General features: G+C 38.8%; 1 protein-coding gene across 3 annotated transcripts in view; it reads right to left on the bottom strand.

The window, feature by feature from the left end:
- Window positions 1–23,271, bottom strand: part of LOC126091950 (PR domain zinc finger protein 10-like) — a 239,838-nt gene that overhangs the window by 109,825 nt on the left and 106,742 nt on the right. For all 3 annotated transcript variants that reach the window (XM_049907287.1, XM_049907286.1, XM_049907288.1), the window contains 3 exons: window positions 7,639–7,789; window positions 6,758–6,901; window positions 1,182–1,293 (listed from right to left, as the gene is read on the bottom strand). In XM_049907287.1, coding sequence (XP_049763244.1) covers window positions 1,182–1,293; window positions 6,758–6,901; window positions 7,639–7,789 — 407 coding nt within the window. The remainder of the gene's footprint in view (window positions 1–1,181; window positions 1,294–6,757; window positions 6,902–7,638; window positions 7,790–23,271) is intronic.

The raw sequence follows: 23,271 nt of genomic DNA, 5'->3' as shown, positions 1-23,271 counted from the left end.
CCGCGCGGTTCCGGACTGCGCGCCTAGAACCGCTAGACCACCGCGGCCGTGTCAAATGCAACAACTCTGTATACAGAACAACTCAATATTTCACTACAATTTTATTTGAAGTTCATACTGGCAATGATTTAAAATGTCTAAAAAGCAACTGAATGCTCATTTTCTGACAGGTGGTGAATTGCATCAGATATGCAGAGCAGGTTTAAACATGTCTGCTTCTGTTTTTCAATCTAACTATAATCTAAATGGGAAGATAGGTAACTTAACTTAAAATTCAATGCAGGCATTAACAGCTGGAGACGAATTTTCATCCAGTATATTGTGTATAAGAACTTCCCAGGTGCATGCCTCCAGTTCACGCATTGTGCAGAGTTTTGTTCAACATACTTTCTCTTTTTCACTCTGTCTCAGCAACCAGGATGTCCTTGTCACCTCAACCAACATCCTAGAGGCTTCTTGCCCAACTACGCATGTACACAAAGCACTTAGTGTGGTAGTGTGCTATCTTGCATGGAAAGAAGTTCAGTAATATTTTCCAAATGAGGTATGCCTGAACACACTCACTTAGCAGTTTGCACAATTGTTTTTCTAACAAATTCCATGATTTTTTTTTCACACATCGTTGGACAGACACTTTTCATGTCTCCCTCAATGAGCAACCATATGAGCCACCTTAAAGTATATGGGAGGCGGTACTAGGGTAGCCTATCATTTGTCCATGTTTCCTGCTCCACCTGTTGAAGGTGTGCAGCAAATGTGATAATCAAAAAGACTTCTGACAGGATATTGTTACATTTGTTTTCTTCGCTATAAACCCCCGACTCTGCACAGTTATCACTGAATTCTAGAGCCCATAGTAATCTGCAATTTCTTCAGAACTGTAAAACTTTCAGGCCATTTTATTCATGCTAAAAAAGGGGAAACGTGCAAATTGTGAAACAATGAAACCCTAGTTCAGAAATCATATCAACAAAAATAGGTTAGAATGCAGTAATATTAGATGATTTCTTTTTCAATGCCTAGTGTTTCCTCCCCCCCCTCCCTCCATACAGCCAGTATAATTTGCAGCTTGTTTTAACACAAACCATGACAAGACTTTCAAATTTTGTTGTAAAACATGAAAAATTATTATTACATTAAAGAGGTGAGAGGACGAATAAAACATTCACAATTTTACAAACCTGTATGTATCTTCAGGTGACATGTAAGAGCAGAGTTGTTAAGGAATCGTTTGAAGCACACATCACACTGCAATGGTTTCAGTTCTTCTGCACCATGAACCATCATATGTCTCTACAACAAACATAATGAAAAATGAAGCTCTTCAACTGTAAATACTATATACCACTTTTTAATGCTTTCTGGAACAACGCTGCCCTGAAACACTACATTCTCCCAACAGTCGGACAGCAGTGCTCTCTTTCTCTCTGCTTTTAAACTTGTGTTATACTTCAGAGCCAACATGTGTGCCCCCCCCCCCCCCCCCCCACACACACACACACACACAGACACACAGACAGAGAGAGAGAGAGAGAGAGAGAGAGAGAGAGAGAGAGAGAGGGGGGGGGGGGGGGGGAGAGAGGGAGAGAGAGAGGGGGGGGGGGGGCAGTTACATTAACTACATTCTCCCAACAGTCGGACAGCAGTGCTCTCTCTCTCTCTCTCTCTCTCTCTCTGTGTGTGTATGTGGGGGGGAGGGGGGGGGGGGCGCAACACATGTTGGCTCTGAAGTATAACACAAGTTTAAAAGCAGAATTGCAATGTTTTTTATCTGCATGACTATCTTCCACTTAACATGTACCATGCAAAGTAAAAGGTTGCTTCTTCACACTTCATTTCATTGCTTGTATTGACCTAAATTTTGAAAAATTAGTTATTTACCCAATGTAGCATCAGTCTTCACAGCAAAACTGCAGTGTTCTATTTGTACAAAATTTAAACATCTCTGCTACCATCTGGAAATTCAAAATTAATGGTCATTCATCTTGTGTCGTTTCTGTATTTTTTACTAACATAGTAGATCCATGTCAAAATAATTTGTGATAAACCCCACATTTATTTTCCAATATTTAAATTTTAGCACTGATTAATTCTGCAATGACAAAAAAGAATGGTCAAAATGGTTCAAATGGCTCTAAGGACTGTGAGACTTAAAATCTGAAGTCATCAGTCTCCTAGACTTAGAACTACTTAAACCTAACTAACCTAAGGACATCACAAACATCCATGCCCAAGGTAGGATTCGAACTGGCGACCGTAGCAGCACCGTGGCTCCGGACTGAAGTGCCTAGAACCACTCGGCCACAGCGGCCGGCGAAAAGACTGGTCAGATAACATATTACTGCCTACTCAGTAGGCTGATCACTGTATTGTCAGTACTGTATCTTGCTATATGAAAGTTAACACTACAAACCACACTAATTTTAGTGGGCACCACGTCTTCATTAAGGAGTAATATCTGGTACATCTATCATCATACTTAGCAGTCTCAATGGAATGGATTTCAAGTTTCCTGTCCACAGTAACAGTTTGTCAGAGAGATGGTATCTATTTTATGTGTACAGACTGAAAGCGAAAGTGAAAATTTGTACCAAGGCCAGAAATCAAACCCAAGTCTCGTGCTCACTAGGCCACCTTGGCACAGAGGTTCACACAATTGCACAGATTACCCTGGCATGCTTCCATCCTCGATCTAGATTTGCACTGCTGCACCAGTCTACTTTATAAGTTAGACTGGGTAACCCGTGCAGTTGTGTGAACCGCTTTGCCAAGGTACCTTAGTGACAAACACACCTGCCTGGCAAGCAGGAAACCTGGGTTTGATTTCTGACTTGTAATTTTCACTCATCACTTTATTCTATATATATAAAATCATATCTGTATGAGACCAGTAAAGTCTCTAAAATATTGTCATTTCACTGGAATCAATATTGCTGGAATATGTCAGTAACAAGGACACATAATTAGTGTTTGGTGCAAAAATTGTTACCAAACAGTATACACAAACAAAATGCAATGCTCCTACAGGGATGGAACTATTGTATACCATTTGACTAGACCATTTGTCACAAGACTAGAATCAATCACAATGATGAAAAGTACTTCCACTCACAGCAACTAAAGAGGGAACAACCATATAAATGCTTTAATTGGAACACCAGCTCGCCAGAAGAATCCTTGCAAAATGTGTTTCATAGGAGTAGGAAGCTTGTTACAAAACAACACTGATCCAACCCACTCTCAAGTATTATTCCAACACAATTAGATAAGAGAGACAAGATTGAAAGATGATTTTCATGTCTTGTCATAAGTCTGTTTTGTCTAAGTAAGAGTACCATAAATATACTCAAAGAGCTCTCCATGGGAAACAGTAAAATGAAGATATTTTAAATCACAATGGAGCTAGTCTTAGACTTTTAAGAAACCGTGTTATGAGGGAGTCAACAAAAACACTGCTACCTCTCCTGCAGTGATTGTAGCAGTAAAATAAGAGAAGTCTGGTCTACTATAGAAACCTACACGTTATCCTTCTCACATACCAGTATCAGATGGTATCCTTCTCACACACCAGTTTCAGATGGAATTGGAGGGACGAATAAATACACTGTTACACTATGAAAATCTGACATACATTACACAAAGCCTTTTGGAAACAAATGTAACTGCTGAATACAACATCAATACAGTATGTCAGACTTGTTGGTTTGAAGCTAGGTAAAAGAGAATTAAGTCTATGAATGTAATAGTTACCATAAATGGTTTCTGTCTATGCCTTGGGACACCTTCACATTTTTTTGCAATATGTATCTCACTAACAATAATGTTTGTATTTTGGCAGGTATCACACTTCCACCAACTCATGAAATCCCTGTCTCTGACACACACAGATGTATTATTATAGTGGTTACTCTTACTCAGCCATCCACCTAAATAATGCTGTCGGAATGCACTACTGAGACAACAGATACATTGCTGACCAGTTTCATTTAAATAGAACTGAACTTAGCATCTGTTCAGGCACTAACAGAACATTTACTCCACACATAAATATTATTCTAATGAGGATCAGTTATTTCAGACAACCACAAACTCATGAACCTCTTTTTATTGAAATCAGGTCTGCATGATCCAACATGCAACTGTTATCCAGAATGTAGCGGAGACGCTGAGCCACAGACTGGCACAACAAAGAGACTGTCACAAATAAAGCTTTCAGCCATTAAGGCCTTCATCAAAAATAGATCTCACGCGTACGCACACCCACACCCACACGCGCACATAAGCGCGCGCGCACAAACACAACTCACATACACGACTGCAGTCTCAGGCAACTGAAGCCACACTGCAAGCAGCAGCACCAGTGCATGATGGGAATGGCAACTGGGTGAGTGTAAGGAGGAGGCTGGGGTGGGGAGGGGGAGGGATAGTAGGCTAGGAGTGGCGGACAGTGAACTGCTGCTGGGGAGCGCACAGGGATGAGGTGGAGAGAGGGTAGGGCAGCTATGTGCAGTCAGGAGGTTAGATGGAGGGCAGGGGAGAGGTGGGGAGGGATGAGGGGGTAGCGGAAAAGGCGAGACGTAACAAGACTGGGTGCGATGGTGGAATGAGGGCTGCATAGTGCTGGAATGGGAAGAGGGAAGGGACTGGATGGATGAGGACAATGACTAACGAAGATTGAGGCCAGGAGGGTTACGAGAACATTGGATATACTGCAGAGAAAGTTCCCACTTGCGCAATTCTGAAAAGCTGGTGTTCGAAGGAAGGATCCATATGGCACAATCTGTGAAGCAGTCATTGGAACACAGGATGTCATGTTTGGCAGCATGTTCAGCAACAGGGTGGTCTCCTAGTTGCTCAGCCACAGTTTGTCGGTGGTCATTCATGCGGACAGAGCGCTTGTTGGTTGTCATACCCACATAGAATACAGCACAGTGGTTGTAGCTTAGCTTGTAGATCACATGACTGGTTTCACAGGTAGCCCTGCCTTTGATAGGATAGATGATGTTTGTGACTGGATTGGAGTAGGTGGTGGTGGAAGGATGTATGGACAGGTCTTGCATCTAGGTCTATTACATGACGTAAATGGTTGGGAGCAGGGGTTGTGTAGGGATGGACGAGTATATTGTGTACGTTCGATGGATGGAGGAATACCACTGAGGGAGGGGTGGCAAGGCTAGTGGACAGAACATTTCTCATTTCAGGGCATGAAGAGAGGTAGTCGAAACCCTGACGGAGAATGTAATTCAGTTGCTCCAGTCCTGGGTGGTACCGAGTTACAAGGGGACTGCTCCACTGTGGCCAGACAGTGGGACTTTGGGAGGTGGTGGGAGACTGGAAAGATAAGGCACAGGAGATTTGTTTTTGTACAAGGTTGGGAGGATAATTACCGTCTGTGAAGGCTTCAGTGAGACCCTCAGTACATTTTGAGAGGGACCGCTCATCACTTCATCACTGTAGATGCAACAACCACACGTGGCTAGGCTGTATGAAAGGGACTTCTTGGTATGGAACGGCTCGCAGTTATCAAAATGGAGGTATTGTTGGTGGTTAGTAGATTTGATATGGACAGAGGTACTGACTTAGCCACCTTTGAGGTGGAGGTCAATATCAAGGAAGGTGGCTTATTGGGTTGAGTAGGACCAAGTGAAGCAAAATGGGGGAGAAGTTGAGGTTTTGCAGGAATGGGGATAGAGTAACCTCACCCTCGATCCAGATCGCAAAGATGTCATTTTTGACGAAGGCCTTACTGGCCTAAAGCTTTATTTGTGTCAGTCTTTTTGTTGTGCCTATCTGCGACTCAGCATCTCCGCTATATGGTGAGTGGCAATTTTCCTTTTCATAATATTGTTACATTCCATTTTGGATTTTCCACTGTTTATTATGCATAATGGTTGTTGAAGGTCTCCTAATCTGTGACTTCCACCAAAGCCCAAGTTACATGTGAATCTACCAATAAATGGCATGGAAATGAAAATCCTTGTCTGTCCCCACAGAAAAAGATTTCATAAAATCAAGACCATACAAAAACGGTTATCATACATAAGAGATTCATTAAGTCATTCTGGTAACATCTACAAATAGTTACCAAATTGTTTACATTTGTGCAACTACCAAAATTATAAATACACACAATGAGTTCACTGCTTTCATCATCAAAAGCACAATTCAGTAATCCACATGTGTAACAAAACCTCAAAACTTGCAAAAATTGTCATTGGTGCAGATAAATAATGTCATTCTATGAGATTATTTCTATTTCATTAACTTCAATCATTTGGACTATCTACTCACTACACAGGCACAAATTTATGTCACATTTTCTCATTATCTTCTCTCATGCCCCATTATCTTCTCTCATGTCCTTTCAAGTGAAATGGGTTTTCCCATCAGTTACTAAATTTTGTAATAATTATAGTCTTTGTGTTTACAAATTACGTAAATAATTTTCTCAAGATATAACTGATATGTGTTCTAGCTTATAGGTTACATACGCCTTTCCAATACTAACAGTAAAAGAAAGATATTTTAACACAAAAATTCCAATTTTAATTTCCATTTGCTGCTGTTTGTTATACTCTTTATTCACACTTGTAGTTTCATTTTTCTTTTTCTTTTCTTTTTTTTTCCTGTTAGGGAGACTTGGCTGCCCAATTAATGTAAAGGGCAGTTCACATTAGCATGTGAAAAATGCAAAAAAGCAAGAGCTAATACACAAAAACAAATAAATATTTATCATAACAGCATGAATAACACTTACCTCAAGTCTCTCATTTGAAGCAAAACATTTGTAGCATGTTTCACATTTGAATGGCTTGGCAGGATTGATAATTCTGGAGTCAGCTGCCATCACAACTGCATGTGTCGTTACATGTTCCACAAGACGAGCGCGATTGGCAAATGTCTGAATCAGAATACAATACTAATTAGTCACTCGTAAAATAATTTTTATACATCTGTTTTTACAAAATAGAAAGAGCTGTAATTACCATATAGTAGTGGCAGTAACACAAATGACAGATTATAATTTTTTGCCCTTTCACAAACAGTCTATTAGTCTTCGAGAGATGAAAGTAAAGTGTAAAAAATGATTCACGGTTCACAGATTTCTGCATATGAATACCCTGCACATTATCTTTATACTGTACCTTTTTTTGAATGCCATATGAGAAAACAGAATAATGTTCTATTCAAAATCTATTGCCTACTCATTCTCCCTTCTCTGATTAACCAGCCACTCTATCATTGCGTAGGAGCTAAGCGCCTCTTTTTATGTTTCTCATATACTTCCGTAAAAAATAATAACCTTAATAACAACTATACACTGTCTTGTTACGAAGATGACTTATGTCAGAGTACTTATCAGCAGTCTTAACCAACGAATTACACTGCATGTAAAAGTTACTTACTGGATAACTTTTTGGTTTTATTTATTAAAAAAAAAAAAACTGACGATGTATGGGGCTCATTTTAACACTTCTTTTTTAAAAAAAAAATAAATAAATAAATAAAAAGGAAATATTAATAATATTCAACAGCCTGACAAAAATTCATTTATAAAAAATGAACGTTTTACTACTGAACAAGAAAAATGTCGAGCACATAAAGGATTAAATTACAATATGTGAGTCTTCACATTACCTGGGCACACTGGGGACAGCGAGCCTCCACACTGGTGATATCCGAAACAGTATTCTTGCTCCCAGGAACATGATGATGCAGCAGGGAATGAAGCTCCAAAAGAGATGCAAGGCCAAACCGTAAGCCACAGTAATCACACTGTTTTGTTGTACTATACAGAAAAGAAAGAAAAAAATAATCATCCAGCATACATAACAAGTAACTCGAGAGGAAAACAACTAATTGTTACAGTCATGATGTACATAAACAGCAACAATTATATATTATATTATATATACATATATGGACAGCTACAATCATTAGCAGATTGTCAGTATGTGGGGTGAAGGAGTGAAGGACAGAGGGAGGTGGGAAGCAAAAGTGAAAGAAAGAAATAAAGAAAGACAGAAAAACTATCGGAAATTTAATAACATCCTGATACAAACACAATACAAATCCAAATGAAAAAAAGTTCTCAGTATGCCAGTTTTTATTTTTCTGCTATCTCTATAATTAAACATTTATTTTTATTCATAACCCTGCATATTCACACTTGCTTATAATGTTACTTCACTACAGCAAAATGTTTTGCATGTTACAGACAGCAGTATTATCTTTTTCTTTCATTTGTGAATTGTAGTACTTTATTATTCCCATTATGATCATTCAACCTCACATAAAAGCTATCACAATGAAGTACATAAGAGTTTCCACTATCTGACTGGTTTTATTACTTCTAATTGTTCTTTCCTGAACCCTTACTAATGTGCTGCACTTTATAGCCAAACAGCAACTACTAGTTTACGTCTAAAAAAGTTGCTTGCACCTGATAGGCTTATAGGGGGTCATATTTACTATTGCACATTTTACAAAATAGTGTCTGCCTGGAGTAATTAGTAAGCTTTTTGGTTAGCAAAGCTTCATTGAGAACTGAAATCACTGCTGCTGCTATAACCATGCTTTAACACTGCAGCATCTCATTTTATATAAACTATGGCACTTTTCAGAATTGTGGGATCACTATGTCATTGAGCATTCCTCATGGAAATCCCAAAGATACTTGAGTCATTATATTACTCTAAAACAAACTCATTACATTCACCAAGAAGTATGTCACAATGATTTTAAAAAATAACAATGGTGTTTACTGACCATGAAAGTACTGTTCAGATGGTAGGATCAGTGTTTGTATTATCTTGGGGTAGAAATTTACCACCAATCACCTATCCAACCGACGACACAAAGAAGTACGTCATCATAATGAAAGCATCAGTGTCATCACTGTGGAACATTCATTCAGACAACCTAATTGCTGAATTTGATCTTTCCAATTCTTCAGCCACTTACAGCAGTCATCCACCTTGCCCATCACTGTGAATACTGCCAGCTCCTAAACGGAACACTCACATCAACCTATGAGCTACTGATGTACTGATGGCACAAACATTCATTTTCTCGTTTTGAAAACTCTATTTAGTTTACTCTATGCACTCCAGTCCACGGATTCTATGGTTTCAATGTTAATTTGTACGATTTTTATGACACTGTATTTATTCTCTAGCATCTGATTATTATTATGCCTATACAACAAACTTGCTCTTTAAAGTTCTTCCAGTCATTGGAGAAGTTTCGTCATGCAAATGGTACAATGTCATCAACAAAATGAAGGTGATTCAGGTCACTTCATAACATTTAATCCTCCTTTCTACATCCACATCTACATCTATACTCTGCAAATCACTGTGAGGTGCATCGCTGGGAGTATGTCCCATTGTACCACTTGTAAGGCTTTCTTCCTGTTTCATTCACATATGGTGCATGGGAAGAATGAGTCTCTGAATGCCTCTGTGCATACAGTAATTATCCTAATATTATCCTCACAATCCCTGTGTGAGTGATACATAGGGGGTTGTAGTATATCCCTAGAGTAATCGTTTAAAGCTGGTACTTGAAACTTTGTTAATAGACTTTCTCGGGATAGTTTACGTCTGTCTTCACGAGTCTATGATTTCAATTCCTTCAGTACCTCTGTGATACTCTCACATGGATCAAACAAACCTGTGACCATTCATGCTTTCTTTCTCTGTGTACGTTCAATATCCCCTGTTAGTCCTATCTGAACAATCCCACATGCTTCAGCAACATTCTAGGATGGGTCGCATGAGTGATTTGTAAGCAATCTCTTTTGCAGACTGATTGCACCTCATCAGTATTCGACCAATAAATCGAAGTCCACCAGCTGCTTTACTCACGACTGAACCTATGTGATCATTCCATTTCATATCCCTACAAAGTGTTACACCCAGGTATTTGTACTAGCTTAAAGCTCTAAGGTTTTCAAATCTTGCCACTGCAGCCCCAACAATCAATCTTTCCTTCTTATCCCGTGTGGTAAATCTCCCCTGATCCTGAGTACTGTGTGACTTTTCTGAACTCTATCCCTTTTCCTAAACCTGTCGAGTTCCTTTCTTTTCACCCCTCTTCCTTCCCTTCCAACCCTTCTACCAAAATAAGGAACCACTGGCTCCGAAAGCTTGCATAAATAAAACCTTTTTTTAAATATGTGTGTTGCCCTGCTCCTGACTGGTGAGTAGAGTTTTTATCTATCCAATTACATTATATTGTCAAAAATTGGTTATTTTCCTTGTTACAGCCCATAATATGTTTTCTGATGATACAACTTTACTTACTTCACATCATAACATCCCAATACTTTCATAAGATTATGAGAGAAACTCTTAACCTTGTATTAAATTGGTTTGCAACGAATAAAAGTTTGTAATCAACACAAAACCCAAAGGCTATGTTAGGACTGTCGAAGAATGTAGAAAATAAATATGTCAAATTTTAAGAATACATATTGACACCAGACTCAACTGGGAAGAGCATATCAACCAAGTCTGCATATTCCCCTCACATCAGTCACCTAACATTGTAAAACAAAAATCTCTCATTGCAAATAAAAATGCTGTGATCCGCACAAGCCAATACTGTGCACAGATCAAGTTCTATTTTTTTTAATCTCTGATCTGGGATACTTGTAGCACCTCTTGTGCATTTTGCTTTGAGTCAGGCATCTAGGAAAGCTTATGTTCACTATGCTACAAACCACATACGATCAATGCATCTTCTGTCACTTCAAACCGATTATTTTACTGCGATACTCTTCTCAGGTTTGTAGTTTGATATTCAACTCAAGGTGACACAATATTTTGATGGTCTACCTGGCTATCATCTTCAAGTTGAAATAATGTGTCAACTGTACTTGTAGATCTGGCTGCAAATCTGAGAAGGGTATCAAATTATTTTACCAGGGCAGCTTATGAAGTCCAACCATTTTGCTGGTGACATCTTGCCACAATTTTCTTTTCTTAGTAACAATTAAGTTCCATGCTGGGGTTTTTGATGATTTTTTAAGCTCAGTTTTTCATTCTCTCTCTCTCTCTCTCTCTCTCTCTCTCTCTCTGATTATGTACTTTGTGATGCATCATCAGTTGATAATGAGTTCATTTCTCTACTGAATACTGAATTCTCACAAACACCACCTGGTCCACAGCCTCACTGCCCAAAGTCTAAAAATTAGATCTTAGTGAAGGCATGATCACAGTAATATTCTCCATTACAAAACATACCATAGTCCTCATACAAAACCTACAGTGTTTCATCATCACTACTTTTGGCCATACTGATAAGACCATGTCCACCTGATTTCATGTCTGATTTGTTCACAATACACAGTACTGCTCTGAACTGTGGTGCATGCAGTATGGTGTTGTGATTAGTGTCATTGGTCGGCGTGCTGCGGGTCGCCAATTCAAACACAATCACCAGCAATTATTAAATATTTATCATTTCTGGAAGGTTCTTGAAATATCTTATGTTTGTACATTCTGGAATATTCAATATCTGTATAAATAGCTGCACCCTCCATCAAGTTCAGTTCTGTTCCGGCTGTACATCGGTGTGCATAGTTAAAGTGCTTTCAGTTGTAAGTGTTGTTTTTCACTGATGACCCTACTTCTGGATTTGGACTCAAGTGCAGTTACAATGAGACAATGTGCTGAAACATTCTACATTTATATATTCTACCTAATGCAATATACGAGAAATTACAATAAATGTGAAAGGCTGGTAAAATATACTAAACATTACAACAGAAAAGTTATCTTTACAGACTGGACTCGCATCCCATCCTGCCACACACAGACAGGCATTCCTATTCAGTATCAGCTGAGCAAAGGGACAACATGTAATGGATACTGACTAAAATGGCCACCATAAAAGTAGGTGCTTCAAGATCCCACTCGCTATCTGCAGCCCTCTGGCACTAAGTGTTGTGATTCGCCCACCTCATAGCTTTGTTGTCATATATACATTGTTAACAGTAAATTATGTTAGCACCAGCTAAAATGTTCAGTGTTTCCATGCCATACTGTGTGTTCACAGTGTGGTTTCAGTCTTCCGTGGAATGGTGGACTGACATGTGTTTGGTAGTGAGCGAAATGAATGAGCCGGAGCCTACATGCAGTCGGTGTGTGTAAAGGGCAAAAAGATATTCAAAAGCAATCTAAAATTGTTGTACCAAATGTACTGAAATTTTTTACTGATTTGACCAGTGGTGGAGACGCCACTAATAATATAAACTTTGCGCAAGTTCATCACTTGACAACTACATTTTGTTGTATTTCCGTATCAAATGTATTCCGTATTAACAGTGCAGTAACATTAGCAGCCTCTCTAGATGTGAGCACATATTTTGATACTCCATGAAAAGGGTACAAATGAAAACAGAAATCTATGGAACTTAACAATTTAGACAAAAGTTGACATGTAGAACTGTGCTTCGATATGATGAGAGAGGAGAGTATCCGAAGGCTAGAAAAATACAGGGTGATCTCTGTGAAAAAATTAATTATTCTGGCTCAGAGACTTCCATTCTTTGTCTTCTCCACTCACTCTCCATTTTGTTTCAGAAAATTTGATAATGGACAAAAAATTTTAATGGAATACAGACACACTGCAGTAACAAGAACAAAATTGTGTGTGCAATGCACATATTGTATTCCAAGTATAATAACCTTGTAGTATACTTCGATAAAACTTGGGTTGCACAAAACTAAGCGCACAAATATAGTCAGCTTGACTTCAACGGAAATATTGGCCTGAAAGTGCTTACTGTTACTTTTGTGTAACATATATCTGTGATTTGGATGATGGATGCAATGATGAAGTGTCAGCAATAGCTGCAAATTAAAGTTTCTGTGAGGTAGAGAATATTCTCTGTTGTAATACGGCAGACCCTCATAAGTAAAATTCTAATGGCGGCATACAAGTACTCAAGCACTGCTGCACAAAATCCATTCATATGTGACACGATACAGTAATGTCTCAGATGCTACCAAAGTTAATTTTATATTTCATTAAGAACTTTCTTGCTGGAAGTTTCTACAGGGTACAACAAAACACAAATTCATCGGCGACAACATTTTTTGTTACACAGGTAGAAAAGTTGTGCACCTCTTATGGTATTTTATTTTTTATCTCTGAATACTTTCACATTTTCTCAATAAAATGTTTATCATACGCATCTATAAAATTTGAGAATGTTCATATATATTTTTGCAGTTCAATTATTTCAGTGGTTCTATCGTTTCCGTAGGTTACAGTAAAAAATTATTTTTCTTCAGAATTTCTCGTTCATTAGCTTTTATTTATTTTCTTTTTCCGTAACAGCTGGGAGTTTGCCAACTAAATATTCACCCTGACCTCATATGCCCTGCTCATGCACTCAAGGGTGCAAGGGATGCTCTTCCTGTACCTTCCCTCCCTTAATAGGCCAGAGAATGCATATTCGGCAGTATGGCACATGGTACAAAACAAATAATGTGTGTCGCAGAGAAGTTTAATGTTAAACTTCTAAGTGGGCACGTTCTAAGAAAATGTGTACGTTCTAAGAAGAAGCGCCAATCCCTCTCATATAAATCTCTCAAAATTTCTGTCAAGAAAACACATGAAGTTTGACTTCTTACAGTGGTTTACTGGCAGTCATCCCTTCACAACAAATGACACAGGAAAAGTGAGAAATGGTAATGGTATCTGAAGATCATCAGCAACAAATCACAAAGTGTTAAATGCAGACCAAAAGAAAATGTGAAAATCAATATTTAGATCATTTTAAAAACAAGTCCAAACGATCTATTGCTGTGGTTGAGGTGTGATCCCACCTCTTTGCACCAGAAATGTAGCGCCAATGAAATTGCTGAATGGAGGAAGTGGTCCTGCACTAAAACCAAGGCGAGAATGATTTCATTTGATAGAAATAATATAGCCAGCATTTTGTGGTATGCAAAGGGGATTATTTTTATTGATCACCTACAAAAAATAACATGATAACTGGTGAATACTTCAGAAGTCTTTTGGTTCAGCTGAAAGACACAGAACATGCTGAAGGCCAGGATTACGAGGGGAAGAGACTGATAGGGGACCAAAAGCTTTCATGAGGCCAACAACTGTAGACAGAGGAGTTTTGGCATTGGAAAAACTAATACTTGGAATTCTAACACTGGAATACTAACACTTGATTCATCCTATTTACAAGTTACGCACCTCCTGTGTTTCTCTCATTCTCAGATGTAAAGAAAATTGTGGCGGCAATATATTTGTATACAATGAAGAAACTAAAGCAGCTGTATGTTAGTATTTTCTACAGTATAAAGAAACACACTTCATGAATGGAAACTACTCATTAAACAAAAAAAAGTTGAATGGAAACTACTCATTAAAAAAAAAAAAAAAAAAAAAAAAGGGGTTAAACACGGTATGTTCATCTAAAATGGAAATGCAACAAAAATATGGTGTGTTTCAAAAAGAATATACTTATTACAAAGCATTACGTTGTCAAAATTATCGATTGCTGCACCATGGCGTAGTTCCTGGAAGAACGAATGCATTATCTAGTTTATATTCATTGCCACTAGATGTCGGTTGTCTTCTGCTTGCTTGGGTATTGTCAAATGTTGCAAAACGGCTACTCCACAGCAGAAGTCATTTGTGTTCTCGAGTTTGCAAAGTGTAATTCTGTGATCAGAGTGCAAAGAAGTTTCAGGCAGAGGTAGCAGACTGATCCTCCGAATGGATGGAACATTCGCAGATGGTATTGACATTTCATAGACATAGGATGTGTATGTGAAGTAAAGAGCCCTGGCCATCCTCACGTTTCCGACAAAAATGCCGCATGAATTGAAACCACTTTCCAATGTAGTCCTACAAAGTCAACTCGTCCTGTCAGTCGGGAGTTACAGATGCGTACAGCAACAATATGGCGTGTACTGAGATGTCGGTTAGTTATGAAGCAGTACAAGTTACAGCTGTTACAGGCTCGACGTCATGATGACAAACGCAAACGTGTGACATTTTCCGACGAGTTTCAGAATGCTATTGACAATGATGACACTTTTGTACAGCGCATCGTGTTCTGTGATAACCAACTTTTCACCTTAACGGGAAGTTCGAATTTGGGTCCTACAGAACCCATATGCATACAATGAATATGTACAAGATTCACCCAAAGTAAATGTGTTTTTTGCAATATCTCACTCATCTGTTTATGATCCGTTCGTCTTCAATGGAAACGAGGTTAAAGATCCAAGCCTCAATGAGGACAATTTCATTTTTGAACAAGACGGGGCACCCCCTTACTGAAGTTACCACGAACGTGAATATCTGAATAAAACTCTACACACTTCTCATCTGGCCTCCACAGTCACCGAATCTGATGCCCAGTGACTTCTTCTGTGAGATTTCATTAAGGACAATGTTTACACACCAACATCTAGAGGAGTTGGAGAACCAGAGCTATGCTGCCATAACATAAGTGATGAATGCCATGCTTACCCGAGTATGGTAGGAAAAGTTGAATGTCTTCAGTTTAATAAATATATGCGTCCGAAACACGTATATTCTTTTTGAAACACCCTGTATAAGCAGATTTTTTACCTAAAACACATTATTTCATGGGTAGACAAAGAGCTCATTAGTTATTTTTATGTTCCATGGATCATTGTTCAAAATAAATTGTAATGATGTGGAACGAGTCATTTGACACTCCGTTGCAAATTTGTATATCTGGTTACATACTGAAAATTTATGAGTGTCTTTCTTTTTCAAATATAGAGATGTGAGTTAGTATTTCTTACCCACCACTTTTTACACATTACAATAATGGAAATTCTTCTATGAAATAAAAGACTTTGTCAAGTAGAATTTTTTTAAGTTTCTTTTCAAATTTTAATTTGCTGTCTTGTCAGACATTTTATATCCCTGGGTAAGCAACCAAAAATTTTTGTTGCAGCATCGTTTACACCTTTTGCTCTAAAGACAAACTTAACGTGAAGTAATGAAAGTCATTTTTTTCTTTGGAACTGTAATTATGTACATCATTGTTCATTTTGAACTCTAGTAGATTATTTACAACAAACTCTGCACATTTTTGAGCAACAAAGCATTTCTGTCTTAAAAAAGAGCTACCCCAGAACATTATTCCATATGACATTACGGAATAAAAATATGCGAAGTATGTCAACTTACTCCATCTCTCTCCAAGATTTGCAATGATCTTACGTGCAAATGCAGCTGAACTAAGTTGTTTTAGCAGTTCCAAAATGTTATTTTTCCTGTTTAAATTTGCATCAATAAAGACGTCTAAGAATTCTGAAGTTTCCACCCTGTTTATTATTTCCTCACGAAATGTTACACTTATCATTGGTGCAGTACCCCTAGATGTGCAGAGCTGAGTACGTTGTGTCTTTATAAAATTGAGAGTGAGACCACTCACAGGAACCTAGTCAATGATACTTTGAAGAACACTTAACAATTTTTTCTGTTTCTGTATGAATGCTTGGATTGATCACAATACTAGTGTCATCTGCAAAATAAACTATTTCTGCTTGTTGTGTTTTAGATGGAAGATCCTTTACATACATGAGGAACAATAGTGGACCTAAGATTGAGCCCTGGAGAATGCCATATGTGATTTCTCCCCATCAGAATTACATCCCAAGACTATACTGGTTGAATCAGTGAGTAGAACTTTCTGCACTCCTTAGGTTAGATATGACATTATCCACTGGTTGGCTTTACCATCAATCCCATTTGTGAAACTTCCTGGCAGATTAAAACTGTGTGCCCGACCGAGACTCGAACTCGGGACCTTTGCCTTTCGCGGGCAAGTGCTCTACCAACTGAGCTACCGAAGCACGACTCACGCCCGGTACTCACAGCTTTACTTCTGCCAGTACCTCGTCTCCTACCTTCCAAACTTTACAGAAGCTCTCCTGCGAACCTTGCAGAACTAGCACTCCTGAAAGAAAGGATATTGCGGAGACATGGCTTAGCCACAGCCTGGGGGATGTTTCCAGAATGAGATTTTCACTCTGCAGCGGAGTGTGCGCTGACATGAAACTTCCTGGCAGATTAAAACTTCTCATTCTGAATCCCATTTGTCTTCAATTTACATACAAGAATACTGTGATTCACAAAATCAAATGCCATAGGTAGGTCACAGAAAATATCACTTGACGCTGTTTATTATTTGACGCTTGTGAGAGAACATGTAAATAGAATTCTCAGTACAGCTACTCTTCTGAAACTGATTTGCTGCTGATATTACTGTCACTAAGATGAGATACTATTCTAAAACACATCTCCCTTCTCAAAAAATTTTGGAAAATGATGTCAGCAGTGACATTTCTCATATCACCTTTCTTAATGAGAGGTTTAATAACAGCAAATTTCAGTCTTTCTGGAAAAATGCCTGGAGATGGTGACGCATTACATATTTCAGATGGGACTCTGCTTATTATAAGGGAACAAATTTCTAAGTACTTTATCGGAAACACCATCAAAACAAGACAGCTTTTACTTTTGAGAGAATGTATAATCTTCTTAATTTCATATGATTGAATTTTATGAGAGTTACTTTTTCAACATACTGCTGTGATTTTTTCTTGCACCTCTTGTTCCTAGACTTTCTACTATATTTAAGAAATGACTAATCATTTACAATCCTTCCATTCAGTTAAATAATGTGATCTCATACAGTCTGTGGCTGGTTGTTCTGTCTCTCATTTCACTACATTCCATATAGCCTTAGATCTGTCATCAGAATTACTGATTTCTGACATTACGTGCATATTCCTCGATTTTGTACTAACCTTTCTTAAAACGGCCTCGCTGTGCTAGTACTGCGAACGGCTGAAAGCAAGGGGAAACTACAGCTGTAATTTTTCCCAAGGGCATGCAGCTTTACTGTATGATTAAATGATGATGGCGTCCTCTTGGGTAAAATATTCCGGAGGTAAAATAGTCCCCCATTCGGATCTCCGGGCGGGGACTACTCAAGAGGATGTCGTCATCAGGAGAAAGAAAACTGGCGTTCTACGGATCGGAGCGTGGAATGTCAGATCCCTTAATCGGGCAGGTAGGTTAGAAAATTTAAAAAGGGAAATGGATAGGTTGAAGTTAGATATAGTGGGAATTACTGAAGTTCGGTGGCAGAAGGAACAAGACTTCTGGTCAGGTGACTACAGGGTTATAAATACAAAGTCAAATAGGGGTAATGCAGGAGTAGGTTTAATAATGAATAGGAAAATAGGAATGCGGGTAAGCTACTACAAACAGCATAGTGAACGCACATTGTGGCCAAGATAGATACGAAGCCCATGCCTACTACAGTAGTACAAGTTTATATGCCAACTAGTTCTGCAGATGACGAAGAAATTGAAGAAATGTATGATGAAATAAAAGAAATTATTCAGGTAGTGAAGGGAGACGAAAATTTAATAGTCATGGGTGACTGGAATTCGAGTGTAGGAAAAGGGAGCGAAGGAAACGTAGTAGGTGAATATGGATTGGGGTAAAGAAATGAAAGAGGAAGCCGCCTGGTAGAATTTTGCACAGAGCACAACTTAATCATAGCTAACACTTGGTTTAAGAATCATGATAGAAGGTTGTATACATGGAAGAACCCTGGAGACACTAAAAGGTATCAGATAGATTATATAATGGTAAGACAGAGATTTAGGAACCAGGTTTTAAATTGTAAGACATTTCCAGGGGCAGATGTGGACTCTGACCACAATCTATTGGTTATGACCTGTAGATTAAAACTGAAGAAACTGCAAAAAGGTGGAAATTTAAGGAGATGGGACCTGGATAAACTGAAAGAACCAGAGGTTGTACAGAGTTTCAGGGAGAGCATAAGGGAACAATTGACAGGAATGGGGGAAAGAAATACAGTAGAAGAAGAATGGGTAGCTTTTAGGGATGAAGTAGTGAAGGCAGCAGAGGATCAACTAGGTAAAAAGATGAGGGCTAGTAGAAATCCTTGGGTAACAGAAGAAATATTGAATTTGATTGATGAAAGGAGAAAATATAAAAATGCAGTAAATGAAGCAGGCAAAAAGGAATACAAACATCTCAAAAATGAGATCGACAGGAAGTGCAAAATGGCTAAGCAGGGATGGCTAGAGGACAAATGTCACGATGTAGAGGCGTATCTCACTAGGGGTAAGATAGATACTGCCTACAGGAAAATTAGAGAGACCTTTCGAGATAAGAGAACCACTTGTATGAACATCAAGAGCTCAGATGGAAACCCAGTTCCAAGCAAAGAAGGGAAAGCAGAAAGGTGGAAGGAGTATATAGAGGGTCTATACAAGGGCGATGCACTTGAGGACAATATTATGGAAATGGAAGAGGATGTAGATGAAAATGAAAATGAAATGGGAGATACGATACTGCGTGAAGAGTTTGACAGAGCACTGAAAGACCTGAGTCGAAGCAAGGCCCCCGGAGTAGACAACATTCCATTGGAACTACTGACGGCCTTGGGAGAGCCAGTCCTGACAAAATTCTACCATCTGGTGAGCAAGATGTATGAAACAGGCGAAATACCCTCAGACTTCAAGAAGAATATAATAATTCCAATCCCAAAGAAAGCAGTTGTTGACAGATGTGAAAATTACCGAACAATCAGTTTAATAAGCCACAGCTGTAAAATACTAACACGAATTCTTTACAGACGAATGGAAAAACTAGTAGAAGCCGACCTCGGGGAAGATCAGTTTGGATTCCGTAGAAATACTGGAACACGTGAGGCAATACTTACCTTACGACTTATCTTAGAAGAAAGATTAAGAAAAGGCAAACCTACGTTTCTAGCATTTGTAGACTTAGAGAAAGCTTTTGACAATGTTGACTGGAATACTCTCTTTCAAATTCTAAAGGTGGCAGGGGTAAAATACAGGGAGCGAAAGGCTATTTACAATTTGTACAGAAATGAGATGGCAGTTATAAGAGTCGAGGGACATGAAAGGGAAGCAGTGGTTGGGAAGGGAGTGAGACAGGGTTGTAGCCTCTCCCCGATGTTGTTCAATCTGTATATTGAGCAAGCAGTAAAGGAAACAAAAGAAAAATTCGGAGTAGGTATTAAAATCGATGGAGAAGAAATAAAAACTCTGAGGTTCGCTGATGACATTGTAATTCTGTCCGAGACAGCAAAGGACTTGGAAGAGCAGTTGAATGGAATCGATGTTGTCTTGAAGGGAGGATATAAGATGAACATTAACAAAAACAAAACAAGGATAATGGAATGTAGTCGAATTAAGTCGGGTGATGTTGAGGGTATTAGATTAGGAAATGAGACACTTAAAGTAGTAAAGGAGTTCTGCTATTTGGGTAGCAAAATAACTGATGATGGTCGAAGTAGAGAGGATATTAAATGTAGACTGGCAATGGCAAGGAAAGCGTTTCTGAAGAAGAGAAATTTGTTAACATCGAGTATAGATTTAAGTGTAAGGAAGTCATTTCTGAAAGTATTTGTATGGAGTGTAGCCATGTATGGAAGTGAAACATGCACGGTAAATAGTTTGGACAAGAAGAGAATAGAAGCTTTCGAAATGTGGTGCTACAGAAGAATGCTGAAGATTAGATGGGTAGATCACATAACTAATGAGGAAGTATTGAATAGGATTGGGGAGAAGTGAAGTTTGTGGCACAACTTGACCAGAAGAAGGGATCGGTTGGTAGGATATGTTCTGAGGCATCAAGTGATCACCAGTTTAGTATTGGAGGGCAGCGTGGAGGGTAAAACTCGTAGGGGGAGACCAAGAGATGAATACACTAAGCAGATTCAGAAGGATGTAGGTTGCAGTAGGTACTGGGAGATGAAAAAGCTTGCACAGGATAGAGTAGCATGGAGAGCTGCATCAAACCAGTCTCAGGACTGAAGACCACAACAACAACAACAACAACAACAACAACAACAGTAATTTTGAGTAGTTTTTGTAGTTTGTAACTACAGTAGGATATCTACTTGTTCTTGCGAGTAGATATATTTCCCTTTACCTTTCATGAGATACTTTACTCCCGCTAGTGATCCATGGTTTTTTACATGGCTGTTTAATGCATTGTCTGATTAGCTTATGCAGAAGGCTATTTCCAAATAATGATATGAATTTATCACAAAATAGATCAAATTTTATGTTAGCATTTAGTTCAATACAAATTCCATCCCAGGTCATCTTGTAAAATATTTTAAAAAATCTGGAGACATTAATTATTCTAACTGATTTCCATTGAGAAGTATCCATACTGTAAAGCACTACATTATTTATCCTTACCAACCATGCAACATGATCAGAGAGAACATTTGTTACTGGGTAAACAGTTCTTTTCTTGCTTTGAGCTTCACCAAAGAAAACATTATTAGTTGGGGTTCTACTGTCTTTATCCACTCATGCTAAGTAGTTAATTAATGAGATCAACTGTAGGATCCAAATAAGGTTTCCAGATAATTTTTCTTATGAGAATTCTTTATGAAATCTTCACTTAAGACAGAACAGACTATGAACTGCTTGCTGCTGTCTGACAGATACCACAGTAAGGTACCTGATATCTCATAAGCAGTTCAAGATTTCCCAGTGAGGATTTTTATGCAGTTACAATTAAAAATGGGCTATTTTTCTTTCCCATATCAATTCTGCATGAGTAAGCTGCTAAAGTGTAACCTTTTATATGTAACTTACCTGACTAAGTGGTTATATGATGTTCAGATATACATACACGCAACAAGCGGCTACACGGGTAGCAGGGGTTGTGTGGCGTGGGCTGCACGGTTTTTTAGGTTAGATGGCCTCGGGCAAGTACAGAAAGGGCAACAGCCTCAACGGGTGCGGGGCAAAGTCAGGACATGCGGGGACCAAGCAGCAATCGGTATTGTAATTGTAAACTGTCGAAGCTGCGTTGGTAAAGTACCGGAACTTCAAGCGCTGATAGAAAGCACCAAAGCTGAAATCGTTGTAGGTACAGAAAGCTGGCTGAAGCCAGAGATAAATTCTGCCGAAATTTTTACAAAGGCAAAGATGGTGTTTAGAAAGGATAGATTGCATGCAACCGGTGGTGGCGTGTTTGTCGCTGTTAGTAGTAGTTTACCGTGTAGTGAGGTAGAAGTGGATAGTTCCTGTGAATTATTATGGGTGGAGGTTACACTCAACAACCGAGCTAGGTTAATATAATAGTTGGCTCCTTTTACCGACCTCCCGACTCAGCAGCATTAGTGGCAGAAAAACTGAGAGAAAATTTGGAATACATTTCACATAAATTTTCTCAGCATGTTATAGTCTTAGGTGGAGATTTCAATTTACCAGATATAGACTGGGACACTCAGATGTTTAGGACGGGTGGTAGGGACAGAGCATCGAGTGACATTATACTGAGTGCACTATCCGAAAATTACCTCGAGCAATTAAACAGAGAACCGATTCGTGGAGATAACATCTTGGACCTACTGATAACAAACAGACCAGAACTTTTCGACTCTGTAAGTGTAGAACAGGGAATCAGTGATCATAAGGCCGTTGCAGCGTCCCTGAATATGGAAGCAGCATCCCTGAATATAAAAAAAGGGAGGAAGGTTTATCTGTTTAGCAAGAGTAATAGAAGGCAGATTTCAGACTACCTAACAGATCAAAACGAAAATTTCTGTTGCGACACTGACAATGTTGAGTGTTTATGGAAAAAGTTCAAGGCAATCGTATAATGCGTTTTAGACAGGTACGTGCCGAGTAAAACTGTGAGGGACGGCAAAAACCCACCGTGGTTCAACAACAAAGATAGGAAACTACTGCGAAAGCAAAGAGAGCTTCACTCCAAGTTTAAACGCAGCCAAAACCTCTCGGACAAACAAAAGCTAAACGATGTCAAAGTTAGCGTAAGGAGGGCTATGCGTGAAGCATTCAGTGAATTCGAAAGTAAAATTCTATGTACCGACTGGACAGAAAACCCTAGGAAGTTCTGGTCTTACGTTAAATCAGTAAGTGGATCGAAACAGCATATCCAGATACTCTGGGACGATGATGGCACTGAAACAGAGGACGACACGCGTAAAGCTGAAATACTAAACACCTTTTTCCAAAGCTGTTTCACAGAGGAAGACCGCACTGCAGTTCCTTCTCTAAATCCTCGCACAAACGAAAAAATGGCTGACATCGAAATAAGTGTCCAAGGAATAGAAACGCAACTGGAATCACTCAACAGAGGAAAGTCCACTGGACCTGACGGAATACCAATTCCATTCTACACAGAGTACGCGAAAGA

Source organism: Schistocerca cancellata, chromosome 7, assembly GCF_023864275.1.
Source record: "Schistocerca cancellata isolate TAMUIC-IGC-003103 chromosome 7, iqSchCanc2.1, whole genome shotgun sequence".
Lineage (NCBI taxonomy): Eukaryota > Metazoa > Arthropoda > Insecta > Orthoptera > Acrididae > Schistocerca > Schistocerca cancellata.
This window is presented reverse-complemented; position numbering and strand designations above follow the sequence as displayed.